Here is a 27,595-nt window from a genome sequence, read left to right as displayed (position 1 = left end):
AATTATGTACGACTTGAGTACAAGGAAAATGGTAAACATTTCAAAATTATAAAATGATATTCAAGAGACACTTTTTTTTGACAGGGGTGTGGCGTGGTGCCACGATGTGCAGCCTGCGGAATCTTACCCGGGCCCCCTGCAGTGGAAGCACGGAGTCCTAACCACTGGACCACCAGGGAATTCCCTAAGGGGCACTTTTTAATGTTTGTTCTTTAGATACAGGAAATTTCACAAGCCACACCTTTTACCTCATCTCAAAGCCCCCATTCTTTTCCTCCTAATCAGAAAGCATGTAACTGCTTCAGTCTGATCTGTTAAAATTATCCCTTGGGGTCTATCTTTCTAAATCTTTTTGATTATTACAATCACATTATAGACCCTGGGAATCATAATAGAAGGAATTCAAATCTCAAATCATGCCAACTCTTACTCTTATCACAAAGACCAGTTACTATGTAAATAATCTAAAATTATCATCTTTGTTGTTGGAATATTTTAGTAGGGAGCTTTTAGCATTTTATTTTGTTTAAGTCAGTATTAAAATTCATATACATAGCTATATTTTCAGAAGGGAAGTAGAATTCAAACACCTGCTGAGTGATGGGGGAAGGCAAGTCCAAACATGAGTAAGGTGAAAGCAAGATGATTCATCATATAAATGCTTAAAATCCACAGAGCTGAGAGCTAAGTGCCTTCACAATTAGCAAAGCTGCTGGCTATGAGATTTGGGCATTAAATTTAAAGAACAATATACATAATTGTATACAGTACTGCTGTTTAAAAAGGGGGATGAAAGGAGGCTTATGTATTTGTTTAACAAAAAACTGGAGGGCATCAGAGTACTTACATCTCTATCGATACAGGACTCATTTTCATTCTTTTCTACACCGGCCCCAATTTTTTCCTGTGATGTAACAGTTTCTTTTCTTTCAGCAGCTTTATCTACATTTGGCTTTGGCCTTTGCAATAAGCCCCTCATTAGGCGTGCAGGTCTGAAAGCCTTTAGTTGATCATCTTCCTGCAGACAAATTTTTTCACTCAAACTAGAGTAATTACAAAGGAATAAAATCAATGGTTATTCTGAAGTCACATAATTACTTGTATATTACATACATGCTTGTCTTCAGTATTCTCTTCTCCCAGGTATAAATAAGTAAACCATTTGGAATACAAAATAATTCACAAGACCAAAAGACAACCCTCAGAATGGGAGAAAATATTTGCAAATGAAGCAACTGACAAAGGATTAATCTCCAAAATTTATAAGCAGCTCATGCAGCTCAATAACAAAAAAACAAACAACCCAATCCAAAAATGGGGAGAAGACCTAAATAGACATTTCTCCAAAGAAGATATACAGACTGCCAACAAACACATGAAAGAATGCTCAACATCACTAATCATTAGAGAAATGCAAATCAAAACTACAATGAGATATCATCTCACACCAGTCAGAATGGCCATCATCAAAAAATCTAGAAACAATAAATGCTGGAGAGGGTGTGGAGAAAAGGGAACCCTCTTGCACTGTTGGTGGGAATGTAAATTGATACAGCCACTGTGGAGAACAGTATGGAGGTTCCTTAAAAAACTAAAAATAGAACTACCATATGACCCAGCAATCCCACTACTGGGCATATACACTGAGAAAACCAGAATTCAAAAAGAGGCATGTACCAAAATGTTCACTGCAGCTCTATTTACAATAGCCCGGAGATGGAAGCAACCTAAGTGTCCATCATCAGATGAATGGATAAAGAAGATGTGGCACATATATACAATGGAATATTACTCAGCCATAAAAAGAAACGAAATTGAGCTATTTGTAATGAGGTGGATAGACCTAGAGTCTGTCATACAGAGTGAAGTAAGTCAGAAAGAGAGAGACAAATACCGTATGCTAACACATATATATGGAATTTAAGAAAAAAAAAATGTCATGAAGAACCTAGGGGTAAGACAGGAATAAAGACATAGACCTACTAGAGAATGGACTTGAGGATATGGGGAGGGGGAAGGGTAAGCTGTGACAAAGCGAGAGAGAGGCATGGACATATATATACTACCAATCGTAAGGTAGATAGCTAGTGGGAGGCAGCCGCATAGCACAGGGAGATCAGCTCCGTGCTTTGTGACCGCCTGGAGGGGTGGGATAGGGAGGGTGGGAGGGAGGGAGACGCAAGAGGGAAGAGATATGGGAACATATGTATATATAAAACTGATTCATTTTGTTGTAAAGCAGAAACTAACACACCATTGTAAAGCAATTATACTCCAATAAAGATGTTTAAAAAATAATAATAATAATTCACAAGTGTCTTTAAGAACACCCTCAAAGAAACATACACCTCTATACCTTAACCCTCTAGAACAGACATAGCCCTAAAAGCATGACTATAAAAAAAGCATTTTAAAATCAAATTGTCACCACAAAATTGGAAAAATCTATACCTGACAAGCATGGAATACTATTCCCCAGGACACCATTGTGTACACCTCCAGGGCACTGGACACAGATTATGGAATAAACATACAGTCCAGAATCCACTCGTTCAGATTTATATTGGAGCAGGCCTATTCTAGATCTCTACTCCAAGTTAAAGATTCCCCACCGCCCTTTTTCTCTGGTCGCACTGCGCAGCATGCGAGATCTTAGTTCCCCAACCAGGGATCAAACCTGTGGCCCCAGCAGTAGCAGCATGGAGCACTAACCACTGGACCACTAGGGAATTCCCCTAAATATTCCCTTTGGAAACCCCTTGCTATAAATAAAATTATCCAGAAACATACATCTTAACCATTAATTCATCTAACAAGACTTTGTTAAAATCTTGTTAGGAAGTTGAGGGAGAAATGTAATTGCTCACCAGTGGATCCATACTATAATTTATTTCTACAATACCAAGCATAAAGATCATTATTAAAATGTTTCAACAATCCCTATAGTTAAAAATGGACTTAAATACACTAGCTGAAAATAAAATGCAGACATTAAGTAGAAAATAAGTCATTACAATCATTCCTAAGAGTTACTATTTTTATTCTATTTCCTAAATACTTACTTAGATGCAGTATCAGCCTCTGGATTCTCTTTCTCTTTATTCTCCATTCCAGAAATACCAAGTGTATTCATTTTATCCTTTTCCATATGATTCTACGAATTTAATTTTTTATATTTAATCTACTTAACATAAAGTTCAAACTTTGTAATAAATAAATAAATGGAAATTAAAACAATAAAATTTCACTTTTTTGTACTTCTAATTATTAAAAGATAGTTGTTAAAATCATAAAGGCAGATGAGAACCTTTTAAACATATAATCTCATACGTCACTGATAGAAGCACAAATTGGTATATCATTTCTGGAAAGCCTTTTGCCAACATGGATCAAGAACTTTAATAATGTTCATATTCTTTGACCCAGTAATATCATTTCTAAGACTCTACTCTAAGAAAATATCTAGACAAAGATTTAAGTACAAAGTTGTTCACTGGAACATTATGCAAAACAGCAAACACTGTAAACTGACAAAATATCCAATAATAAATAAACGGTTAAATAAATTCAGTTATACCCATTGATAGAATATTATGAAGTCACTAAAAACCATGTTTTCAAAAGATATTTAATGATATGGAAATATATTTATGAAATGTTAAAATACCAGAGAAGGATACAAAAGTGAATTAATACTACTACTCAAGAATGTAAAAGAAAAGCTGGAAGGATATAGTCTAAAAGGTTGGTTGCATGTAGATAATAAAATTAACTTTTGTTTTAACTTTTACATGAATCTGTATTTTCCCAACCTTCTAGAATTTAAAAACATCTCATAAGATTATAATAATATAGTTATAGTTATATTATTAAGATTAAAAAGATTTCACATAAAAGGAAAAAAGAATAAAATTTAAAAAATTATCTTAGCAAAAATAAAACATTTTTAACAATATAATGCTGGCAAGGAAACAGGAACATTCATTTAATGCTTAAAGCAATGTAAATAGATCCTGGTTTTTTTTTTTTGGTCACGGGGCTTGTGGGATCTTAGTTCCCCGACCAGGGATTGAATCCGGGCCCAGGCAGCAAAAGCGTCCTAACAACTGGACCTCCAGGGAATTCCCAAGATTCCTTTTTTTGACAGTTTGACACTTCCTAACAAGAGCCAAAAATATTTAAAATACTTTGGCACATTAATCCCACCACCTCTGGAAATTTATTCTTTGCCTATTTACAAAATTGTTTGCTTTTATTTACAAGGATTAAAAAAATGGAAACAACCTAAACATTAGAGAAATGGTTAGGTAAATTTATAATAATGTTAACCTGATGCAGCTATTAAAAAGATCAATTAACCCCAAGAAAGGTAAATAGACAGTTTCAGAGAAAAATGTTTTAAATATTATATATGGCTAAAAACTACAAAAATGTTTACTTCCATAAAAAGAGAAATAAAGTTTATGAAGGACAAACAGAGGAATATTCTGTATATAGATAAGAGGGTTGTGGTTATAATTTTATTATAGCTGGTTTAAAAAATATTTTGAATATTTTATATAAGTAAACAAAAGATATATTTGTTACTGCTAAGGATGTTCGAAATGATATATCCTATATTCTAAAGAAAATGTATACAACATGAGACTAGTAAGACAAATTTAATATTAATGTTTGAAGTTCTCATACCTTGGCTTTACTATTGGTAACATTACTTCGTAATTATAAGTTAAACATTTTTATTCCCAACTATTTAGAAAAAATACTTTATAATTTTAATCTCCCTTAAGTCTCTTACTCCATACCTTTTCAACTGAAGTTTCTGTATGTAAACTCTTGTTCTCTGTATCTGTTTTCCCTTGTGAAAGAACTGATTTCTTCCCAACTGCCCTTGATAAATTGGGTTTAGGTCTCTGGAGTCGTCCTCTTGTCTTCGGTTTAATACTTCCTGTCTGACCAGTTTCCCTAGAAAATTAACATTATTTAAATTGTACCAACATGCAGGCATATTCAAAATAAATTCTGGAAAATTCTTTAAAAATCCATTCACAGCTAGAAAAGAACTCCTTTAAGCTTACTTACAATAAATGTAGCAAAGAAGACTGAACAAGAAGAGCAATGAAGGGTAACTAATTTGTTTCATCAGATGTTAAAAATATACTACTTAGCAGCAATAATTAAAATATTGTGGTACTAACACATGAATAAAAGATAAATGAAACACAAAAGAAAACTGAGATGATGACTCCAAAATACATGATTTTAGTATACAATAAAGTTGTCATTTCAAAATAGAATACGATGACCACAAAAATAATATATTTTTAAAAATAAATGTTAAATTAAATTAACGGTGATGGGAAAACTAGTAATACTGGGAAATAAAATAAAATTAGCTCCATTCCTTGCACTGTACTCACAATATATTCTAAATGAATCAAAGATTTAAGTGACACCATAGAGAAAACATGAATGAATTCTTTTGTAACTCTGAGGTAGAGTAAGCCTTTCTAAAACTTGATTAAAAGATCAGGAGCCATAAAAGAAAAAAAAAAAAAGGAGAGAGATCTGACAACATAAAAATCAAAAACTTTTACATGTCCAAAACATATGTCATAAGTCAAACTACAAACCAAGAAAACATGTTTTACAACTCATATCACAAGGCTAATAACCTCTCTAAACTGTAAAGACCTCCTACAGAACAATACCAGTAACTCATTAGAAAACTGGACAAAGGATACGAACTCACAAAAAAACAAAAAAAATAGGTTTTAAATGTGAAGAGATGCTCAGCTTCACTCCCAGGAAGAAATGTACAAATTAAAAGTAGAACGAGCTGGACTTCCCTGGCGGTCCAGTGGTTAAGACGCCGTGTTTCCAACGCAGTGGGTGCAGGTTCGATCCCTGGTTGGGGAACTAAGATCCCACATGCCGCACAGCACGGCCAAAAAAGAAAAAAAAGATTGAAAAAAAAAAAAAGTAGAGCGAGCAAGCACAAATGTGAAAAGATATTAAGAATCAGAGAATCTAAGGGGAATTATATACTGATGTTCATTGTTCTTTTGACTTTTCCTTAGGTTAGAAAATTTTTAAGTAAGCAACTGAAAGGAAAAAAAAAAAAAGAATTATCTACCCCTGTCAGAAAAGGAGGACTGGGGTATATATACTATACTGTGATATTATTTTATTTTATAATCTATCAAGAGTAGCAAAAATCCAAGTTTGATAACACTGTTGGTAGGGAGCCATTTCTTACACTGTGAGTGGGAATATAAACTAGAGTAACTCCTATGGAGAGCATTTTGGAAGTATCTATCAAAATCATAAATGTATAAATGTACACACACTCACATACAAATGTGTCCTTTGGGCTAGCAATTTCATTTTAGGAACTTTCCCTACAAATAGACTGGCACAAAGGTGAAAGGATAGAAGTACAAGTTTCTAAGCATTGTTTGTAAAAACAACATATATAGCCATCAACAGGGCACCGATAATATAAAGTGTGATTCATCCATACAACAGAACACTATGCAACTATAAAAAGAATAAAGGTCTTTAAGTAAAGATATGACGATATAAGATTAAAAAATTACAAAATGGTATTATACTATGCTACCATTAGGGTTTTAAAAAGAGTAAGATATATATAAACTTTATGTATTTGTATTAGCTTTTATGTCTTTTTTTTTTAATCTCTGAAAGACTAAGAAATAAATAACACTGGTTACTTGTTAGAGTAAATGGGGACATGACAGGAGGGATACTTCACTCTATACCTTCTTACACTTTTGGATGTTTGAACCACAGGAATATATTGCCTATTCCAAAGACTAGTTTAAATTTTTATTTAAAAAAATAAGTTTGATTCTCTGGGACCTCCCTGGTGGCGCAGTGGTTAAGAATCCACCTGCCAATGCAGGGGACACGGGGTCCAAGCCCTGGTCTGGGAAGATCCCACATGCCGCAGAACAACTAAGCCCGTGCTCCACAACTACTAAGCCTGCGCTCTAGAGCCCGCAAGAAACAGCTACTGAGCCCACGTGCCACAACTACTGAAGCCCACATGTCACAACTACTGAAGCCCACATGCCTAGAGCCTGTGCTCCGCAACAACAGAAGCCACCACAATGAGAAGCCCGTGCGCCGTAAGGAAGAGTAGTCCCCGCTCACTGCAACTACAGAAAGCCCATGTGCATCAACGAAAACCCAACGCAGCCAAAAATAAATAAATAAATTTAAAAATCATCTTTAAAAAAAAAAGTTTGATTCTCAATGTGACTATGCTTTACTGAAAATAAAAATTCATAAACTAAACTTTTAAGCCCATATAAGGAGTTATGGAGGAGATAAAAAAGGAAGTCTGAACTTCTGAGATATCTTTTCAAAGGGAGATTCTTGTGGTGCTTTTATTGTTTTTAGTGAAGATATCAATTTAATCAGTATTTTCATACTAGAAAACATAATACATAATCTCTTTAAAGTCATCAATATCAAAATCTACTACTTTGACAACAGGTATGAAAAATAACTCAAACCAAGTAAAAGTTAAATCTCATAGCAAATATTTGGCTTCCAAATTATTTTAGAATTTCATCATAAGTTACCAGTTTGCTATAACTCGTATCACTAAGATAATCTTTCTATAATGAAATATAAAGTGAAAAACCTTAATGTCACTAAGACCACAGTACAATTACATATTAAATGGTCTACAGTCCTCTCCTAATTCCTAAAGGAAGCAACATTATCATTTTTTAAATGATAATAAATTATCAAAATTTTGAAAACAAATTTCAAAATCCTACCATGTAAAATACTTACAGTGCTTTATCTTTTAGGTCAACATTTCCTTCTTCTGTACAACTACTCGCAGCATTATTCACCTCACACAATGCTCTAATTCCACCTTCTGATGAAGGCAAATATGAAGTGCTTGATTCTGAAGTCTCAGTTGCTACTGATACGGCATCTTGTTGACTACTATGGAAATGAAAATATATCAGGGGAAAAGAACCCTTAGTAATTCACATCTTATACTAATTATTTAAAAGATTTTTTTAAAATATACAAAGCCAAAACTCTGGAAGATGATCCTCCATATCACGGAATAATCAAAATGGATATTTTGGTTTCTCTATGATCCTCCTTGCACCATGTTAATAAAACACTGTATCTTAGGAGATAATAACAGTCACAAATGAACAGGGAAAGTGCTCAAGAAGTCACAAAATGAAAAACTCATAACTACATGGGGTTCACAAATCAAATGTATGTGTAAAATCATAGTAATGTTTAGGAATTATCTTTCATGAAAATTTTGTATTGTCAGTCTTTGCTTTGCATGGCACTGTGTTACCCAAGAGCCATGGAAATCGAAGACACAGTTGCAACATGCACAAATTGCAGTTAATGCTGTAGCGTGCAAAGAGAGGACTGCTGTATTAGGAAGTACTTCAACTAGCGATAATATAAATGATGGCCATGTACTAACGAGCACTCAGTTTCAACGCAAATTCACATTCAGCCATGCTTTGTTTTTTTGTTCTTTTTTTCTACTGGGTGTTTGTCTTTTCCCAGCGCTCTTTCTATATTCTTTTTTGGCTAGATGCTACATATAAAACCTCCCAATCAATAGCTTGCCTTTTACTTTCTTCATGGAGCCTTTTGTCAACAGAAGTATTTAATTTTACTGCAGTTGAATTTATCAATTTCATCCTTTAAAGTTTGTGCTTTTTATGTCTTAAGAAATCCTTGACATCACAAAATTATTTTTCTACATTTTCTCCTAAAAGTTTTAAAGATTTGCTTTATATATGTAGCCTTTAATCTATGAGGAGGTTAGTGCATAGGGTAAAATAGGGATCTACTATTATCTTTTTCATATCTAAGCACCATTTAATGAATGGTTAATTCAATCTTTCCCACTAATTTCTAATGCTACCTCTGCCATCTAAATGATGCCTAAATTTCTCTTCCTAGATTCTACATCCAATTTTCCTCTCAGTCCATTTGTCTGGCCTTTTCCAGTACCACACTCTTTTAATTACTCTAGCTTTAGAATAAGAATCAGTTCACTGTTTTACAAAACCAACTGGTATTTTAAGTCATTACAGGTAGCTTTCCCCCTTAAAAAAGTCATCAGTATTGTTTTGTGCATAGTCTATGAAATTAGTTGTGTCTCTGAGGTCAGAATTTAGATGTCTGTCACCCAGCAAGTTAAGGGCCTGAGGTCTATGGCTTGGCTTCAAAGAAATTATTAATCTTCTGTATTGTATGAATACATTGGCACAGGTGCATATAGGTATTTTTCTACATGAGAATAAATGGCTTTCATCAAAATTTTCAGAAGAGGGTACATGCCAACCAATGGAACAGAACAGACCCATGCACCCAGTCAAATGATCTTTGACAGGGTGCCAAAACTACACAATATGAAAAGGAAAATCTCTTCAGCAAATGATGCTGGGAAAGCTAGATATCCATATGCAAAAAAAGAGAAACTGGACCTTTACCTTATACCACACACAAAAATCAACTCAAAATGGAATAAAGATTTAAAGGTAACACCTTTTATTGTTTTCTTTTTCAGCTATGCCACGTAGCTTGTGGGATCTTAGTTCCCCAACCAGGGATTGAACCCAGGCCCACCGCATTAAAGGTAACGCCTTAAAGTATAAAATTCCTAAAGGAAAACATAGGGGAAAGCTTCATAAGATTGGTATTGGTAATAATTTCTTGGACATGACACAAAAGGCACAGGCAGGAGTAAAAATAGACAAGTGGGACTATATCAAACCAAAAACTTTCTGTACAGCAAAGGAAACAATCAAGAGTCAAAAGGCAACCTATGGAATGGGAGAAAAGATTTGTAAACCATATACTGGATAAGGGCTTAATATCCAAAATATAAAAGGAACACCTAGAACTCAGTAACAGAAAAACAAATAACTCAATTAAAGAACTGGAAAAGGAATTGAATAGACATTTCTCCACAAGAAGACATACAAATGGCCAACAAGTAATATTTAAAGATGCTCAAGGGACTTCCCTGGTGGCGCAATGGTTAAGAATCCGCCTGCCAATGCAGGGGACATGAGTTGGAGCCCTGGTCCAGGAAGATCCCACATGCCGTGGAGCAACTAAGCCCGTGTGCCACAACTACTGAGCCTGTGCTCTAGAGCCCGCAAGCCATAACTGCTGAGCCCACGTGCCGCAGCTACTGAAGCCCACACACCTAGGGTCCGTGCTCTGCAACAAGAGAAGCCACTGCAATGAGAAGCCCGCACACCACAACGAAGAGTAGCTCCCACTCGCTGCAACTAAAAAAAGCCCACGTGCAGCAACGAAGACCCAACGCAGCCAAAAGTAAATAAATAATAAAATAAAATAAAGATGCTCTACATCACAATCATCAGGGAAATGCAAATCAAAACCACAGTGAGGTATCACCTCACACCTGTTAGGAACTGTTATATTATACTAACATTACTTTTTAAAAATATATATGTACTTAAAAAAAAGGATTAATTAAAATATATATATTAATTTTTTAGAAAAACAGAAAATAATTAATGCTGGCAAGAGTATGGAAAAACTGGAATTCTTATGAACTGTGGGTAGGAATGTAAAATGCAGCCACAATGAAAAACAGTATGGAGGCTCTTCAAAAAATTTAAAACAGAATTATCATATGATCCAGCAATTTCCCTTCTGGGTATTTACCCAGAAGAACTGAAAACAGGGTCTCAAAGAAATATCTTCAGTTCCATGTTTATTGCAGCATTATTCATAATAGCCAAGAGATGGAAACAACCTAAATGTCCATTGACAGATAAATGAATAAACAAAATGTGCTATATACTTACAATGGAATATTATTCAACCATAAAAACAGAAATCCTTCATATGCTACAACATGGATGAACTTTGAAAACATCATGCTAGGTGAAATAAGCCACTCATAGAAGGATAAATATTTATGATTCCACTTACATGAAGTATCTAAAGTAACCAACTCATAGAAAGTAGAATGGTGGTTACCAGGGGCTGGGGTAAGGAGGAAATAAAGAGTTACTGTTCAAAAGATATAGAGTTTCAGCCATGCAAGATGAAAATGTTCTAGAGATTTGCTGTACAACACTGTGCTCATAGTTAACAACACTGTACATTTTAAAAACTCGTAAGAAGAGCAGATCTCATGTTATGTGTTTTTTACCACAAGTAAAAACAAACAAACAAAAAAACCTCAGCAGGATACATCACATTCAAATTGCTGAAAACCAAAAATCAAGAGAAAATCTTTATAGAAAATGATAAACCCATGCAAACATTAACCACAAGAAAGCTGTAGTGGCATCGCAATCATCAGAACAAACAGCAATACCAGAATGATATCACACAAATGATAAAAGGGTGATTTCACCAAGAAGATACAACAATCCTAGATATGTATACACCTAACAAAAGAGCTTCAAAAGACATGAAGAAAAACAAATAGAACTGAAAAGAGAAATAAGCAAATTCACAATTACAGGTGGAGATTTCCCACTCCTTTGGTAACTGATAGAAGATGTAGACAAAGTGAGTAAAGATACATAAAATACCTTGGTGAAAGAGCAGGGTCAGTTCTTTTCTCAGCCTTTTCATTAGAGGATAGATCCACAATGTCATCTGTGTTCTGTACACAGGGAAGCTTTTGTTCCTTATTGCTTTCATCTTCATTTATCTCAGGACTTAAAGACAGGCATTTATCTATTAATACAAAATGCATATTATTATAAAAATGATAGCAAAAACATATATATTTAAAGCACAAAGGAATTTACATATAACACTGTAATGTAATGATTAAGAAATTATCCCAAAGTCCAATTTCTTAAAAGTTGAGCTATTCTACTTTATATGTAATGTCTTTACTAGTAAGCCACAAAGAGCATATTATGATGCTTATAAATCACACTATGCTATCTATCAGGGTTCACTTACTAAAATCTTATTGGTGAAGTTGAACCACATAAAACTTAAATTTTACAGAAAGGTTGTTCTGATCTGTTACTATTTTTTCTCCTCTCTTTAATTGGTTTTCTGCTTTAAGTAATCTATATGTGAATTCTTCAAGAAAGAGACCGAGACTTCCCTAAACTCTTAGATCTCATTCCCTAGTGACTCACAAGTGTCAAAATGTCTGTATACTAGGGAGCTTTAAAAAAGAAAAATGAGGGCTTCCCTGGTGGCGCAGCGGTTGGGGGTCCGCCTGCCGATGCAGGGGACATGGGTTCATGCCCCGGTCTGGGAGGATCCCACATACCGCGGAGCGGCTGGGCCCGTGAGCCATGGCCGCTGAGCCTGCGCGTCCGGAGCCTGTGCTCTGCAATGGGAGAGGCCACAGCAGTGAGAGGCCCGCGTACCGCAAAAAAAAAAAAAAAAAAAAAAGAAAAGAAAAAAGAGAGGAATACTTATTCTAGTACCTTTTATACAAATTAAACAACTTATTTTGGGTTCATAGAAGTGCTCTGTAGAGACAGAACGTGAAAACCTGTGATTTATTAACAGACACAATACACGTTTAATTATATGCACGTGACTTAGAATAATTGTTAATGTGAACACACAGGAGGTAACACATCTCAGAGACAAACTTGAGAGAAATATCTCCCCATTTCACTCTTTTTTTAATAAATGTTTTTTCTTTAAATTAAAAGTAAAAGGGTTTAACCCAGTACCATGAATACAGAACCAATAAGCATTATTAGTTGCTACTATCCAGAAGAAAAGTAGTTAACTTATACATCATATTAGTGTACGTGTCTTCACAAGTAATATAGGGGCTATCAACATATGTAATACACTTACTTTTGTGGTTTTCTCCTTTAGAAGAGCCTGGCTGAACAGTGGCATTTCCTGAAAGATTTACCTCTTGTTCACTACTTTCATCCTGATTCTTTCTTCTCCTTTTCTTTTGATTTATATCTTCTTCTAATGCATTCTGTTCTGAATCCTGTCCTGATAAAGTCAGAGACTGTTCTTCTTCAACTGTCTGAGCATCCTTCTGAGATTCTTCTGTGTCTGAAATTCTAGTGCTCACAGACTCATCTGGATTATCATTCACTCTTTCACTGGAGACTTTTTTCACTTAAAGTAAGAGAAATTGTTATAAATATAAAAACAGCCTGCAGAAAAATTCTTAAAGGTGGAGAAGATAAACACATAAGGATGTCTGAGCGAAAATTTAAAGACAACCTAAACTGTCCAATAGAGAATGACTAAATAAGTTATAATACATTTATGCTATAGAAATCCATGCAGCAAATAACAATGAGGTAGGTTTGTATGTAGTCATGTACAAGCTTTCAAAAAATATTGTTGCCTTAAAAAAAAAAATCAAGTTGCAGAACAATATACACAGTATCACCACACTTTTATTTTAAGAAAAACAATTACATGTACTCTAAGACACATACACATTTATAAGCATAGAAAAGAGTTTACTAACAATCATCCCTAAGAAAGCTAAGACTTTGAGGGCAGGGTACAAGAGAGAGTTCAAGTATTTTATTTTCTGTATCCTTTGTTTTTCAATGAACAACCTTATTAACAAATATTTTTAAACAATTTCTAGTGCCTTTTTTTGAAGGCACATTAATAGTTAACTTTATCAAAAGATGAAAATAATGAATTACATTTTAAAAAACAAAATGTTATTTATTTTTATTCAAAAAAAGTCAAAACAAGATTTTAAAACTAAGAAAATATGCTGGATTTATTCCTTATCAGAATAATAATCAGCAATTTTTAAATTCTGAGACTTGTAACAAAGTACCTGAAAAGTTCTCACATTAAATAAGACACAGTGAGTTACTTATGCTAACACTGTAACATAATAACCACAAGATTAGTGATAGATTAACATATCTATTTTAATTTCCCAGGGCTATGTAAGTTAAAAAAATGACTAAAGAATGAAATAACTTTGCAGTTATCAATACTACTTTTAAAAAGATAGGGGCACTATGCTCTAGAAAAAGAAGTTCTATATTGGCTCTGTGCAGAAGGAGTTAACAAAGCCGGCCTCACTCCTCTCCTTTGAAAGGCCTGCTTCAAAGGTTGGCCCTCAGCTTCCCTGGTGGCACAGTGGTTGGGAGTCCGCCTGCCGATGCAGGGGACACGGGTTCGTGCCCTGGTCCGGGAGGATCCCACTTACCGCGGAGCGGCTGGACCCGTGAGCCATGGCCGCTGAGCCTGCGCATCTGGAGCCTGTGCTCCGCAACAGGAGAAGCCATAGCAGTGAGAGGCCCGCGTACAGCAAAAAAAAAAAAAAAAAAAATGTTTAAAAAGGTTGGCCCTTGGGCTGCGTCTGTAAACTTGGGTTTGGGGAGAGTTCCCACCAGCCTAACTGACAAAAGTGGCTCGCTATACCTAAATTGTTTAAATAAACAATGTGGTTTATGCTGAACAAATGCTTTCCTTTTGGGGGTTTTGAATTCTGGTACATTCCAGGAAGAAGGTGTCTACATGACCAACCTCTAATAAAAATCTTGGGTGCTGAGTTTCTAACAAGCTTCCCTGGTAGACAGCTTTTTACACCTCATTCCTACTTGTTGTTGGGGAATTAAGCACATCCTGTGTGACTCTACTGGGAGACGACTCTTGGAAGCTTTACTTCTTTTCCCTAGACTTTGACCTATGTGCCTTTCCCTTTGCCAATTTTGCTCTGTATACTTTCATTGTAATAAATCTCAGTTGTCTGTACAACTATATGCTGAATCCTATGAGTCCTAGCAAATAATTGAACCTGGGGGTGCTCTTGGGGTCCCCCTACACAGGCTCTCACAGTCCTAGCTTGAATCCTGCCTCTACCACTACTAACACTGTGAGATCTTAGGAAAAAATGACTTAGGATCTCTGAGGTTATTTCTGGGTTATTAAAACAAAAGGAATGGGGCTGGAATGTATAACTAATATATAAGGTTCCCTGTAGTTCAAAGATTCTTCAAATTATGTGATTATAGCTAAACAATGTCCTCAGATCAGAATTCAAATAGTTAAGAAAATATAAGCCTAAAAATAGAAATACTCACATATGAACAATTTCCTACCTGGTACAAGTCAACATTAACACTCAGAAATAAGGTGGGCTTTGAGTCACAAGCCCAAAGTATTAGAGTTCCTTTTTTTTTTTTTTTAGACTTTTGTGCCAGATTTGTTTTACAGAGAAAAATGATAATAAGTAACCAAACATGACACCCCAATATTCTGATGCTCCTTTATTAGCTACAACTATGCCCTCAATGCAAGAAAGATGTCAAATAACCCAGCCATCCAATTATAAAATTTAAAAGGGAGCTGCTGTTTGGGGCCAGATAACTAGAAGATTGAAGAAAAATCAATTCCCTCCAATTGGATGTCCTGATGATCTCAACTACCTGAACTACATATGAACACCCTAAGACTTGAGGGACAATATTGCAAGCCTATTATTATTAAGTAAAATAACACACTTTCTTTTAAATAAATACCTTTTACATTTTTCCGTGATTTAGAGGACTTCTTCTCCTTTAAAGTCTGATTTTTAACAGATTTTTGTTTTCTTTTCTCTTCTTCAGCAAGAACTTTCTGAAGCAAATGAGCAAAAAAATCGAAGTCAAAAGGGCGCTTTTCCTCTGTTTAAAAAAAAAAAAAAGAAACTTCAAGTTTTTATTTTAAAAAAAGGAAAAGAACTTTCAAGTTTTAATTTTTCTTAAGTATAATATCAAAAGCAAATGGGCTTAGCAGCAGAACGGACAAAGAACTCTAATCACTGTAGTACAGTCACATAACAGAACATCACTGAGCAATAAAAAGGAACAAACTATATTAGTTTAAAAAATAAAGAAAAGGAACTACTGATACAAGCAATAATACAGGTGAATCTCAAAAACATGCTGAGTGAAAGAAGCCAAACACAAATGAGTATATACTGTATGATTCTATGAATAAGACGTTCTAGAACAAGATAAACTAACCTATGATGATTCAAATGAAAATAGTAGTTGCCTGAGTCAGGATTAGGAGTGGAGATTGACTAGAAAGGGAAAGAAGTGGCCTCGCAAGAGTGATGAAAATGTTCCATGGCTTGTTTTGTGTGGTGGTTACACAGGTGTACTCTTTGTCAAAACTCAAACTATGGGCTTCCCTGGTGGCGCAGTGGTTGAGAGTCCGCCTGCCGATGCAGGGGACACGGGTTCGTGCCCCGGTCTGGGAAGATCCCACATGCCGCGGAGCGGCTGGGCCCGTGAGCCATGGCCGCTGAGCCTGCGCGTCCGGAGCCTGTCCTCCACAACGGGAGAGGCCACAACAGTGAGAGGCCCGCGTAACGCATAAAAAAAAAAAAAAAAAAAAAAAAAAAAACTCAAACTATAAATTGCACTGTCCATAATTATAAATACGCTTTTTTAAAAGGCTAGGATGATTAAGAAGTCTTCAAAAGCCTATCCACCACTTTATGTCCTCACTTTATTACAATTCTTTCACTATTAACTCTTACTCTTCCAAATATCAGCGAAGAGGATAGTAAATGAGTATTGATCAGGACCACTCTCACTAAATACCTATTAACAGTATTATATCAGAAAGAGTAATCTATGAACAAACCAGAATGAATCCACTCCAGGAGTCAATCCTTGCCTCAGCTCTGTGTCTACAAATACAGTGAATACAGAGAAGTGAATACAGGGAAAATGGTGCTCTATATACATAAGCTCCAAGATTGTTCTGATTACAAGATGATCACAAGATGGCCTCAGAAAAAGAGGTATATACCAAAACAAAAGTAAATTAGCCTCAGGAAACTAAGCCCAAACCTGAGATTCTTGAAAGCCCTATTTTATTGTGGACCCAGCTTTTTATCTGTTCTGACCTTCCACACAAATGATTCTGAAAAACACAGCACTAAAATAATCCATAAAGTTCTCAGAGGAATTAAAAATATAAGTTCTAAAAAACACCATTTGGGTTTTTTTGTGTTTGTGTTTTAACAATTTCCACTACAAAGCATCAAACAGTGAATTTTAAAGGTTCTATTATAATGGTTTTAACAATGGTTCCACACCCCATAAAGACAGTTTATAGATTTATGGACTCTTTTCTGATTATAATTCATTAAACATAACGAAAAGTTTCAAGACCACTTCTCTAAAATGGAGAGGGTTGAGGACTAAAATATTCCAGATATTCCAGAAGCCACTCCTAGAAGTGGTTTTCCTGAGGACTCAATACCACATTTGTAAGGTATAGGGTCCACTCATCTACCTTTGTGTCTACTCATAAAATAAATGTACATGCTATACAATCTAAGTACCTCTCTTTAGAATTTTTTTCTAAGATTAGCACTATGGCAAATGAACACTGAATACACTTATTAATCATGAAACGTTGGTAACTATATTCCAAACAAAGAATACAGGAACTACTTTAAATAGTACATTTAATTCTGTTTTTCTTTACAGATCCCTTGATGTAGTTCTCTGGACTTAAAAAGAAACAATGTTCATTTTAATGAGGTTATTAGATAAAAGCTGAAAGGTATACATCATTTCTTCAAATCAGGTCTAAATTCAAACGTCACCTATTCAGGCACTTCCTGGTGGCACAGTGGTTAAGAATCTGCCTGCCAATGCAGGGGACACGGGTTCGAGCCCTGGTCCGGGAAGATCCCACATGCTGTGGAGCAGCTAAGCCCGTGCGCCACAACTACTGAGCCTGTGCTCTAGAGCCCACGAGCCACAACTACTGAGCCTGAGAGCCACAACTACTGAAGCCCGTGCACCTAGAGCCCATGCTCCGCAACAAGAGAAGCGACCGCAGTGAGACGCCAGCGCACCACAACAAAGAGTAGCCCCCACTCGCCGCAACTAGAGAAAAGCCCGTGCGCAGCATCGAAGACCCAATGCAGCCAAAAATAAATAAATAAAACAAATAAATTTATTTTAAAAAAAAATCACGTCTTCAGACAGAACTTCCCTTAATACCCAATCTAAACACCCACCCCCTAACTCCCTCTTTTTTCTTCTTAGAAATTAATCACTATCTGAAATTATCCTGCTTACCAATTATATTCCTCCTCCACCCAATGAGACTTAAGGCTCTAAAAGCAGGATTCTCCATCTGCCCTGTTCACCATGATATCCTCAATGCCTACAACAGTGACTAGCACACAGCAGGTATTACTGTCTGTATTACTGACTGAATGACAGACTTACCACAGTAGGTAAGGAATCATCTATAGTGTAATATCTTCCAGAAACAATTAACCTCTTCTTCAGTACAGTTCCCCCAGAATAAAGAGCACTTAGAAATAGTATCTTCAGTCCCCCTAATTTCTTGGACTCAGAACTCTGCTTACTTGCTTCTTGATGTTTTAGCTATTCCCTTGCCTATAGATCTATATGAACTGCCAGACCTGAACTGCTAAAGAGAAAAATTTCCAGTCTTACTCTTCCTATGACAATATAGGGATGAAACAAATCTAAAACACACTGGAACCAAAGACAAAACATTGGTCATTTTTTAGAATCTCCAAATGATTCCTTGTGAAAGAGGTCTTAATACTTACGGAATGCTTTGTCTATTCTCCATCCATTTGTTTTCTCTTCACGTTTAAATTTATTCTGTTAACAAAACAAAACAAAAACTCTTTGGTAATTTTCTCCCATTAAACAAGTGCAGATTATATCTTAAAAAAAGCATCAAAATAAAATTCTTATAATAACATATGATTCTCTAATAAATAATACATCTTTGCTGATAGGCGAGTTACTTAAACCCTTAGCTTTTAAAAAATAGAAATGAAAGATTTATACTGAGCTCTGTGCTCCTCCTTATGATCAGTAACATGAATTAGCAATGAAAACTGGATTTACAGAGGATAGAAAAAAAATAAAGTCCACTAGCGTGGAAACAGATCAAACAGTAATCAATTAAGCTAACCAGTATTAACTCTTTAAAAACTAGTATATTCATATCAAGTTAAACCTCTTACATTATTATTCTGTTTTTAATGGCATGGAGGGGAAACTGTAAAGAAACAACTAAGCAAAATTTTGAAGCAGGCCAAGTTTATGTTTAGAAACTTCTTTATATTAAGAACATTTCCTCATGCTTTTCTGAGCACCAAAGAGCCCCATTCCCAATTCCACTCCAGATTACCTCCTTTAAGATGGAGATGGTTAAGGTTTAGGGTTCAATGCATCCTAAGGTCATTAGAAAGTCTGAGGGCATACACATACACAAACACACCCTGCAGGAGGGAACAATCAGCCAATCTCTCCCTTCTACAGATCAGTGGTCCGAAAGCTTTTATTAAAAATACAAAAATTGTTTTATTGAAAAAAAAGAGAGAAAAATCACACAAAATAAAGAACCTCTTCATGGCCCCATTCTTCCCTCCAAAAGAAACTACCCACTAACCTGACTTTATATTTTTTATTAATTAATTAATTTATTTATTTATTTATTGGCTGTGTTGGGACTTTGTTGCTGCACGCAGGCTTTTTCTAGTTGCGGCGAGTGGGGGCTACTCTTCGCTGCAGTGCACAGGCTTCTCCTTGCGGTGGCTTCTTTTGTTGCGGAGCACAGGCTCTAGGCGCTCCAGCTTCAGTAGTTGTAGCACGTGGGCTCAGTAGTTGTGGCTCACAGGCTCTAGAGCACAGGCTCAGTAGTTGTGGCACACAGGCTTACTTGCTCCGTGGCAAGTGGGATCTTCCCAGACCAGGGATCGAACCAGGGACACAGTCCCCTGCATTGGCAGGTGGATGCTTAACCACTGCGCCACCAGGGAAGTCCTAACCTGACTTTAAAGCAATCACTTTCTTACATTTCCTCACTGTTTATCATCCAAGCGTACATCCTTAAGCTCTATAGTTTAGCCTTTCCTATTTTTTTAAAACTTCATGTGACTAACATCTTTCAACCTACAGATTATCCCTCTATTCCATTCTTTATTTTTCCTCATAAAACTTATTACCAAGTAGTATAGAAGTTTTCAAGGAAGATCATCTTTCTCCCTTAAAAGATCATATTATTCTTTAAACATTTCCTCAAAAGTTAACAAAAGTCAGGTCCACATGTAACAAAAGTCACATAAAAAGTGACAGACTACAATTACTAAATTAAACATCCTGAGAGAAATAACAGCAGGCTTTAGGCATTATTCAATTCTAAAACATTGCTACATCATATTTTACTTAATTGAGAATATAATCCAGAACAAGTTAAAATATTTTTGAAGAATGTATTGATGTTCATCATTTTTTTTTTCTGGCCACCCCACACAGCTTGTGAGATCTTAGTTCCCGGACCAGGGATCAAATCCAGGCCCTAGCAGTGAAAGTGCAGAATTCTAACCAGTGGACCACCAGCGAATTCCCTGATATTAATCATTGAATTCATAGGCAGGAACCACTGTAGGCCAAATTCCACAATTACAAAATAAATCCCATAATTTCCATCTCTGGCCCTGACAAAAACTGGTAACGGGCTTTTTCCACATATCCAACCCAACGTAAATAATTTTAACACCAAACAAAATAAATGCATCAACTATTTTCAAGCACTAGACAATAGGCAGAGCAAGACTACAATCCCACAATCCCAGAGAGAAGGGAAACACAAAAGATGTACCAACGTTCACACTGGCTGTCTGCCTGGGCTAAATTTCCTAACCAATGAAAGAGAGAAAAAGGCCAAACAGAGAACAGAGATCCTACTGAGCTGAGGAAGTAGATAATCCTTAGGGGCAGGGTTCTACAGAGAAGAGAGCTATTTAAAGAGGAGTCTCACAAGTCTGGTAGAAGTATCCCATAGGCTGTTGGTCTGGGTTCCATATGCCCAGAGCATAAGCTCTAGTGGAGAACAGCTACTACAGGGACAGGAGCAAAAAGAAGATACTAGAGGTCACGTAACATAGTGAGATGACAGGGTTCTTCCCACATGAATGGAAAGATTTTGTTAACATCCAAACATTCACCTCAGACACCAGAACAACCACCACTTAGAGACAGGGATCACACCCTAGAGTAGCCTTTCTCAACTGAGGTTCTAGCATGAGAATTAAGCCCTAATGCCCTAAGGGATATACTACATGTAATGAATCACCTTCTTTCCTGTACACTTAGAATGGTGTAATATGACCACCCTTAGAAACGATTAGAAAACAGTAACACAAATTATTTTCTGTAGTTCAGATGAGAAACCTAGAGTAAGGACCAGTCTTAATAAAGCCTAAAATCAAGCCTTGGGAAGAAGAAGGAGAGTTGGCAATATATTAACTGCCTTCTAGAACTAAACACTCTTTAAAGGAAAAAAATACAAAATAAAAACAAACATAATCCAGACACTGTGCAACATATCCACAATGTCCAACATGCAACTGAAAAAAAAAAATCCACAAGACATGAGAAAAGACATGAAAATGTGATGCAGTCAAGGAAATGAAGAGTCAACAGAAACAGATCCCAATATAACCCAGATGTTGAAATTAGCAGATGAGAAAGTTAAAGCCCCTGTTATATGTTCAAGGATTTGAAGGAAAATATGGAATGAGCAGATACAGAAATCTTAGCAGAGGAATGGAAACTAAGAAAAATAACCAAGCTGAAATCACAGAAATGAAAGGTATAATATCAGAAATGAAACATTCACTGAATGGGCTTAACAGCAGACTGAAGATAGCAGAAGACAGGATCAGTGAACTTATAAACATGATACCAGAAACTAACCAAACTGAAATAAAGAAAAAAGACTGGGGAAAAAAATGGACAGAGCTTTGGTAATCTGTAGTACAATGTCATGCAAACTAACACAGGTAAGCGGAGCACCAGAAGCAGGGAACAAAGCAGAAAAAACATTTTAAAAAACAACTCTTGGGCAAATCATAAACAAACTGCTGAACACCAAAGTTAAAGAAAAAAATCTTGAAAGCAGTCATAGAAAAGCAATTCATATATATGTATAACTGAATCACTCTGCTGTACAGCAGAAATTAACACAACATTGCAAATCAACTATACTTGAATAAAATAAATTAAAAAAAAAAAAGAAAACCGGGCTTCCCTGGTGGCGCAGTGGTTGAGAGTCCGCCTGCTGATGCAGGGGACACGGGTTCGTGCCCCAGTCTGGGAGGATCCCACGTGCCTCAGAGCGGCTGGGCCCGTGAGCCATGGCCGCTGAGCCTGCGCATCCAGAGCCTGTGCTCTGCAACGGGAGAGGCCACAGCAGTGAGAGGCCCGCATACCGAAAAAAAAGAAAAAAGAAAAAAAAAGAAAACCTTAAACACAAAAAAGAAAAGCAATTCATGACATGAATGACATGAGTGATGGCTGACTTTTCATCAGAAATACTGGAGGCCAGTGGACAATGGAATGACATTTTAAAAGCACTGAAAGGCAAAACTATCTAACCAGACTTGTATACCTAGCAAAAATGAGACTAAAAAAAGTCTTTCAGAAAAATGAAAGCTGAAAGAATTTTTCAACAGCAGATAGGGTATTCAGAACTACAAGGAGTGAAAAGCATCAGAAATGGTAAACATGTGGCTAAATATTAAAGACTACAGTTGACTCTTGAACAACCTAACTTTGAACTGTGTGGATCCACTTAAATATGTGAATTTTTTTCAATAGTAAATACTACAGTACTACACAATCCGAGTTTGGCTGAATCCATGGATACGTAACTGCAGATACAGAGGAATCGCAGATATGAAAGGCCAACTATAAGTTATACTCAGATTTTTCACTGCAAGGAGGATCGACACTCCTAACCCCTGCATTATTCAAGGGTTAACTGTAGTTTCTTTAATCTACTAAATTTCCGTTAAAAACAAAAGACTCTCTAAGCTAAAATAAGTTCATGGGTAGTAGGGTTTATAAGTAGAAGTAAAACATGTAATAGAATGAAGGATGGAAGGTAAATAGAATTCTTCTTCTAAGAGGATACTATGTAAAGAGTAAAAAGGTACAACAGAAATAAAATACTAAAATAATTTGATTAACCCCATTTAAAGCAGGAAAAGATGAGTAAAAAACAGATGGAATGAATGGGAAATAGTGAGATGGTAGACTTAAACACAGCCATGTCAATTATCACATTAAACATAAATGAACTAAGTTGTTAACAGAAATGTAAAACAGACATTTTGTTTTATTTTTATCAGGGGCAACATAAGAATACAATGAACATTTCCTGTAGATACAATGAATCTATCTACAAAACAGAAACAGACTCATAGACATAGAGAACAGACTTGTGGTTGCCGGGGGGTTGGAGGGTGGGGAGAGGGATGGACTAGGAGTCTGGGGTTGGTAGATGCAAACTGTTACATTTAGAATGGATAAACAACATGGTCCTACTGTATAGCACAGGGATCTATATTCAATATCCTGTGATAATAAACCATAATGGAAAAGAATATAAAAAAAGAATGTCTCTATGTGTATAACTGAGTCACTGCTGTACAGCAAAGATTGGCACAGCATTGTAAATCAACTATACTTTAATTTAAAAAATAAAAATAAATGATCTGTGCCAAAAAAGAAAAGAAAAGGAAAGGAAAAAAATAGATCAATCTAAAGAGAGAAACACAAATCTGTAATTGTGGTTAGATGTGTCAACTCTTCTCTCAGTAACTGACAGAACTAGATGACCCCACACCCAACAACTGCAGAACATACATTCATTTCAAGTGCACACTGACCAAGGTGAGAGTATGATAAGCTTTATTTATTTATTTTTTGGGGCCATGCGGTGTGTCATGTGGGATCTTATAACCCGACCAGGGATCGAACCCACACCCCCTGCAGTGGAAGTGCAGAATCTTAACCACTGGACCGCCAAAGAAGTGCTGCAAGTATGATAGGTTTTTTTTTTTTTTTTAAAGTATGATAGGTTTTAAAATAAATCTCAACAAATTTCAAAAAGCTTTAAATCTTACAGATTATGTCCTTTGACATTCAGAATGTCAAAGAAACAATAACAATAAGATATTTAGAAATGTCCCAATGTTGGAAATTAAACACACTTCTAAACAATTGACATGTCAAGGAAGAAATCACAAGGGAAGGACTTCCCTGGTGGCTCAGTGGTTAAGAATCTACCTGCCAATGCAGGGGACACAGGTTCAAGCCCTGGCCTAGGAAGATCCCACATGTCGTGGAGCAACTAAGCCCATGCGCCACAACTGCTGAGCCCATGTGCCTGGACCCCATGCCCTGCAACAAGAGAAGCCACCGCAATGAGAAGCAGGTGCACTGCAACGAAGAGTAGCTCCCACTCGACACAACTCGAGAAAGCCCACACGCAGCAACGAAGACCCAATGCAGCCAAAAATAAATTAATTAATTAATTAAAATTTAAAAAAAGAAAGAAATCATAAGGGCAACTAGAAAATATTTTTAACAGAATGATAATGAAAACAGTGTATCAATATTATGGGATACATTTACAGCTTAGATGAAAATGTATAGCTTTAAATGTCTACATTAAAAAAGAAGGGTTTGTTCTAAGTTTTCATCTAAGGAAGCTAGAAAAAAACAGAAAATTAAACCCAAAGTAAATACAGGCATACCTTGAGGATATTGCAGGTTCAGTTCCAGACCACTGCAATAAAGTGAATATCGCAATAAAGTAAGTCACACAGGTTTTTTTTTTTTTTGGTTTCCCAGTGCACACAAGAGTTACATTTACATTACAGTGAAGTAGTCTATTAAGTGTACAATAGCATTATGTCTAAGAAAAGCAATGTACATACTTAATTAAAAAATATTTTATTGCTAAAAAATGCTAACCATCATCTGACAATGCAGATGGTTTGCCACAAACCTTCAATTTGTAAAAAAAAACGCAGTATCTGTGACGTGCAATAAAACGAGGTATGCCTGAAGGAGGAAAGAAATGCTAAAGAGTTTTTTAAAAACCAATGAAAACACACAAACAATTGAAAACTTAACATAGCTAAAAGCTGGCTCATTAAAAGACTTTTGAAAGTCAAAAACCTTTAGCAAGACAAGAAAAAAGAAAAGAGAAAGAAAAATCATTAATCAATGAGATATATCACTATAAATCCTACAAACATTAAAATAGTAAGTGAATAGTATGAGATTTTTATGCCTATAAATTCAACAACTTAGCATCTAAACTGACACAAGAAGAAACTGAAACTATAAATACCCCTATATGTATTAAAGAAATTGCATTTATAATCAAAACCCTTCCTCCAAAGGAAACCATAGGCCCAGATGGTTTCACTGGTAAATTCTATCAAACATTAAAAGCAGGAATAATACTAATCTTAAACAAATTTTCTCAGATAACAAGAGGGAACACTTTCCAACTCATTTTCTATGACCACCATAACCTTGGTACCAAAAACACAAAGACACTAAAAGAAAATTATGAACCAATACTCTCATGAACAAAGATGCAAAAAATCCTCAAGAAAATATAACAAAAATCAGCAACATATAAGAAGAATACAGTATGACTAACTGGGATTTATCACAAGAATACAAGGTTGGTTCAAAATTTGAAAATCAAGGACTTCCCTGGTGGCGTAGTGGTTAAGGATCCGCCTGCCAATGCAGGGGGACATGGGTTCGAGCCCCGGTCCAGGAAGATCCCACATGCCACGGAGCAACTAAGCCCGTGAGCCACAACTACTGAGCCCATGTGCCACAACTACTGAAGCCCACGCGCCTAGAGCCCATGCTCCGCAACAAGAGAAGCCACCACAATGAGAAGCCTGCGCACCGCAACGAAGAGTAGCCCCCACTCACCGTAACTAGAGAAAGCCCATGCATAGCAACGAAGACCCAACACAGCCAAAAATAAAATGAATAAATTTTTTTTAAAAAATTGAAAATCGATGTAATTCACTAGTCCATTTTTACTTTTCTATACTCTGCCCAAAGACCTGCTGGGACCACACTAAACTTTTAATGGAAGAGTCTAAACTGCTTCTAAAAGAAATAGTCTACTGACAAACTTATCATTAGTCACAACTGAGGGCTCCCCTATACGATCAACTTCTAGCCTTCACAGAACTTTAACATTCTGTTCTCCTTATATCAGAGATCAACATTTGAAAAGGAACATAAAGAATATAAAAAAATCCCTCATCTTTTGCAGAAATAGAATGACTATTACACTGTACACTGGTTCCCAGTAAATCAGTCCATGCCTAGTCTAGTTCAAGAAAAAAAAACCTTTCTTAATGGTCCCTTTAATTAATGAAAGAAAAAGCCCATGGTTAGATAAAAATCTCACTATGAATTAGAAATGCACTAGAGCAACATGGTGTGCACTCAAATGCACTCCAACCCAGGAAACTTGTAATGAAGTTTCTCAACAAAAGGAACTATAAGATAGAGAAAGATCATTCTTTTAGGCATATTAAAGCACTAATTGATTAACATCATTGCTGTTGTTAATAGTATCACTGGAAAAAAGAAAAATAGTATCACTGGTTGCCCCCAAAGTTAAGGTGGCCTAGGAAAGCAACGGTTAGACCAGATATTGAGAACTATATAACTCAGCATGTTCTCTTCCTAGGAAATTCAGAGATATATTTTGTGTTCAAAATATACCCTTAACCCAAAAGTTCTGGTACATTTATCTACTTTTTCATTACCTAACTCTTCTTTTATCTTAGTTTCACTGGCTTTATTGGTACTCCCTCAAATCCATTTTAGAAATAGGAAGATATAAATAAGAAAATATAATACTGAGGTTAAAGAGATTGTACTCATTTTATTTTATTATTATTTAAAATTTATCTATTTATTTGTTTCTTTTATTTTTGGTTGTGTTGGGTCTTCGTTGCTGCGCGCCGGCTTTCTCTAGTTGTGGTGAGCAGGGGCTACTCTTTGTTGCGGTGCACGGGCTTCTCATTGCAGTGGCTTCTCTTGTTGCGGAGCACAGGCTCTAGGCATGCAGGATTCAGTAGTTGTGGCACGTGGGCTCAGTAGTTGTGGCTTGCGGGCTCTAGAGCGCAGGCTCAGTAGTTGTGGCACACGGGCTTACTTGCTCCGCGGCATGTGGGATCTTCCCAGGCCAGGGCTTGAACCTGTGTCCCTTGCATTGGCAGGCGGATTCTTAACCACTGCGCCACCGGGGAAGCCCTGTACTCATTTTAGAATTGAGAAATACTACATTACTTTTTGAGCTATAAAGAAGGACAGATGTACCAAAAACACAGTAGTGAAAAAGGATGGACTGAGATTTCAACCAAAGGTTAAAAAAATAGTAATTTTTAGTCTCTTTTCGATCAACAAACATAATGGGTTTACTTTACCTTAATTTCTATCCTTGCTCTGTGAGGAAAAAGCTGTCCAATCATAGAAAAGTCAGTTCCTACCATGCTGATGGCTAAGAAAAACATATCTGTTTCTGTAAAAGTAAAAGATTTAGAAAGACTGAGAATAATCTTCTAAATATTTCAGAGGAAAAAAATCTTACCTAAGTATATTTTTTGAGTTAAAAATAAATTTGACAGTACTTAAGTTTTTTATTAAAGTCCAGTAAATCTTTTATCATAGAAATATATATCTACATACACGTA

The 27,595-nt window shown here is 36.0% G+C and overlaps 1 protein-coding gene across 1 annotated transcript in view; it reads right to left on the bottom strand.

Annotated features, from left to right (window-relative positions):
• BDP1 (B double prime 1, subunit of RNA polymerase III transcription initiation factor IIIB) overlaps window positions 1–27,595 on the bottom strand; it is an 86,201-nt gene that overhangs the window by 47,756 nt on the left and 10,850 nt on the right. Inside the window, exons 7-15 of the mRNA XM_065873651.1 lie at window positions 27,329–27,423; window positions 18,596–18,650; window positions 15,522–15,665; window positions 12,859–13,137; window positions 11,610–11,757; window positions 7,828–7,986; window positions 4,806–4,965; window positions 3,063–3,154; window positions 848–1,043 (exon numbers count right to left, since the gene is read on the bottom strand). Of these exons, the coding sequence (XP_065729723.1) occupies window positions 848–1,043; window positions 3,063–3,154; window positions 4,806–4,965; window positions 7,828–7,986; window positions 11,610–11,757; window positions 12,859–13,137; window positions 15,522–15,665; window positions 18,596–18,650; window positions 27,329–27,423 (1,328 nt within the window). The remainder of the gene's footprint in view (window positions 1–847; window positions 1,044–3,062; window positions 3,155–4,805; window positions 4,966–7,827; window positions 7,987–11,609; window positions 11,758–12,858; window positions 13,138–15,521; window positions 15,666–18,595; window positions 18,651–27,328; window positions 27,424–27,595) is intronic.

This window comes from Phocoena phocoena, chromosome 3 (assembly GCF_963924675.1).
Source record: "Phocoena phocoena chromosome 3, mPhoPho1.1, whole genome shotgun sequence".
Classification (NCBI taxonomy): domain Eukaryota; kingdom Metazoa; phylum Chordata; class Mammalia; order Artiodactyla; family Phocoenidae; genus Phocoena; species Phocoena phocoena.
This window is presented reverse-complemented; position numbering and strand designations above follow the sequence as displayed.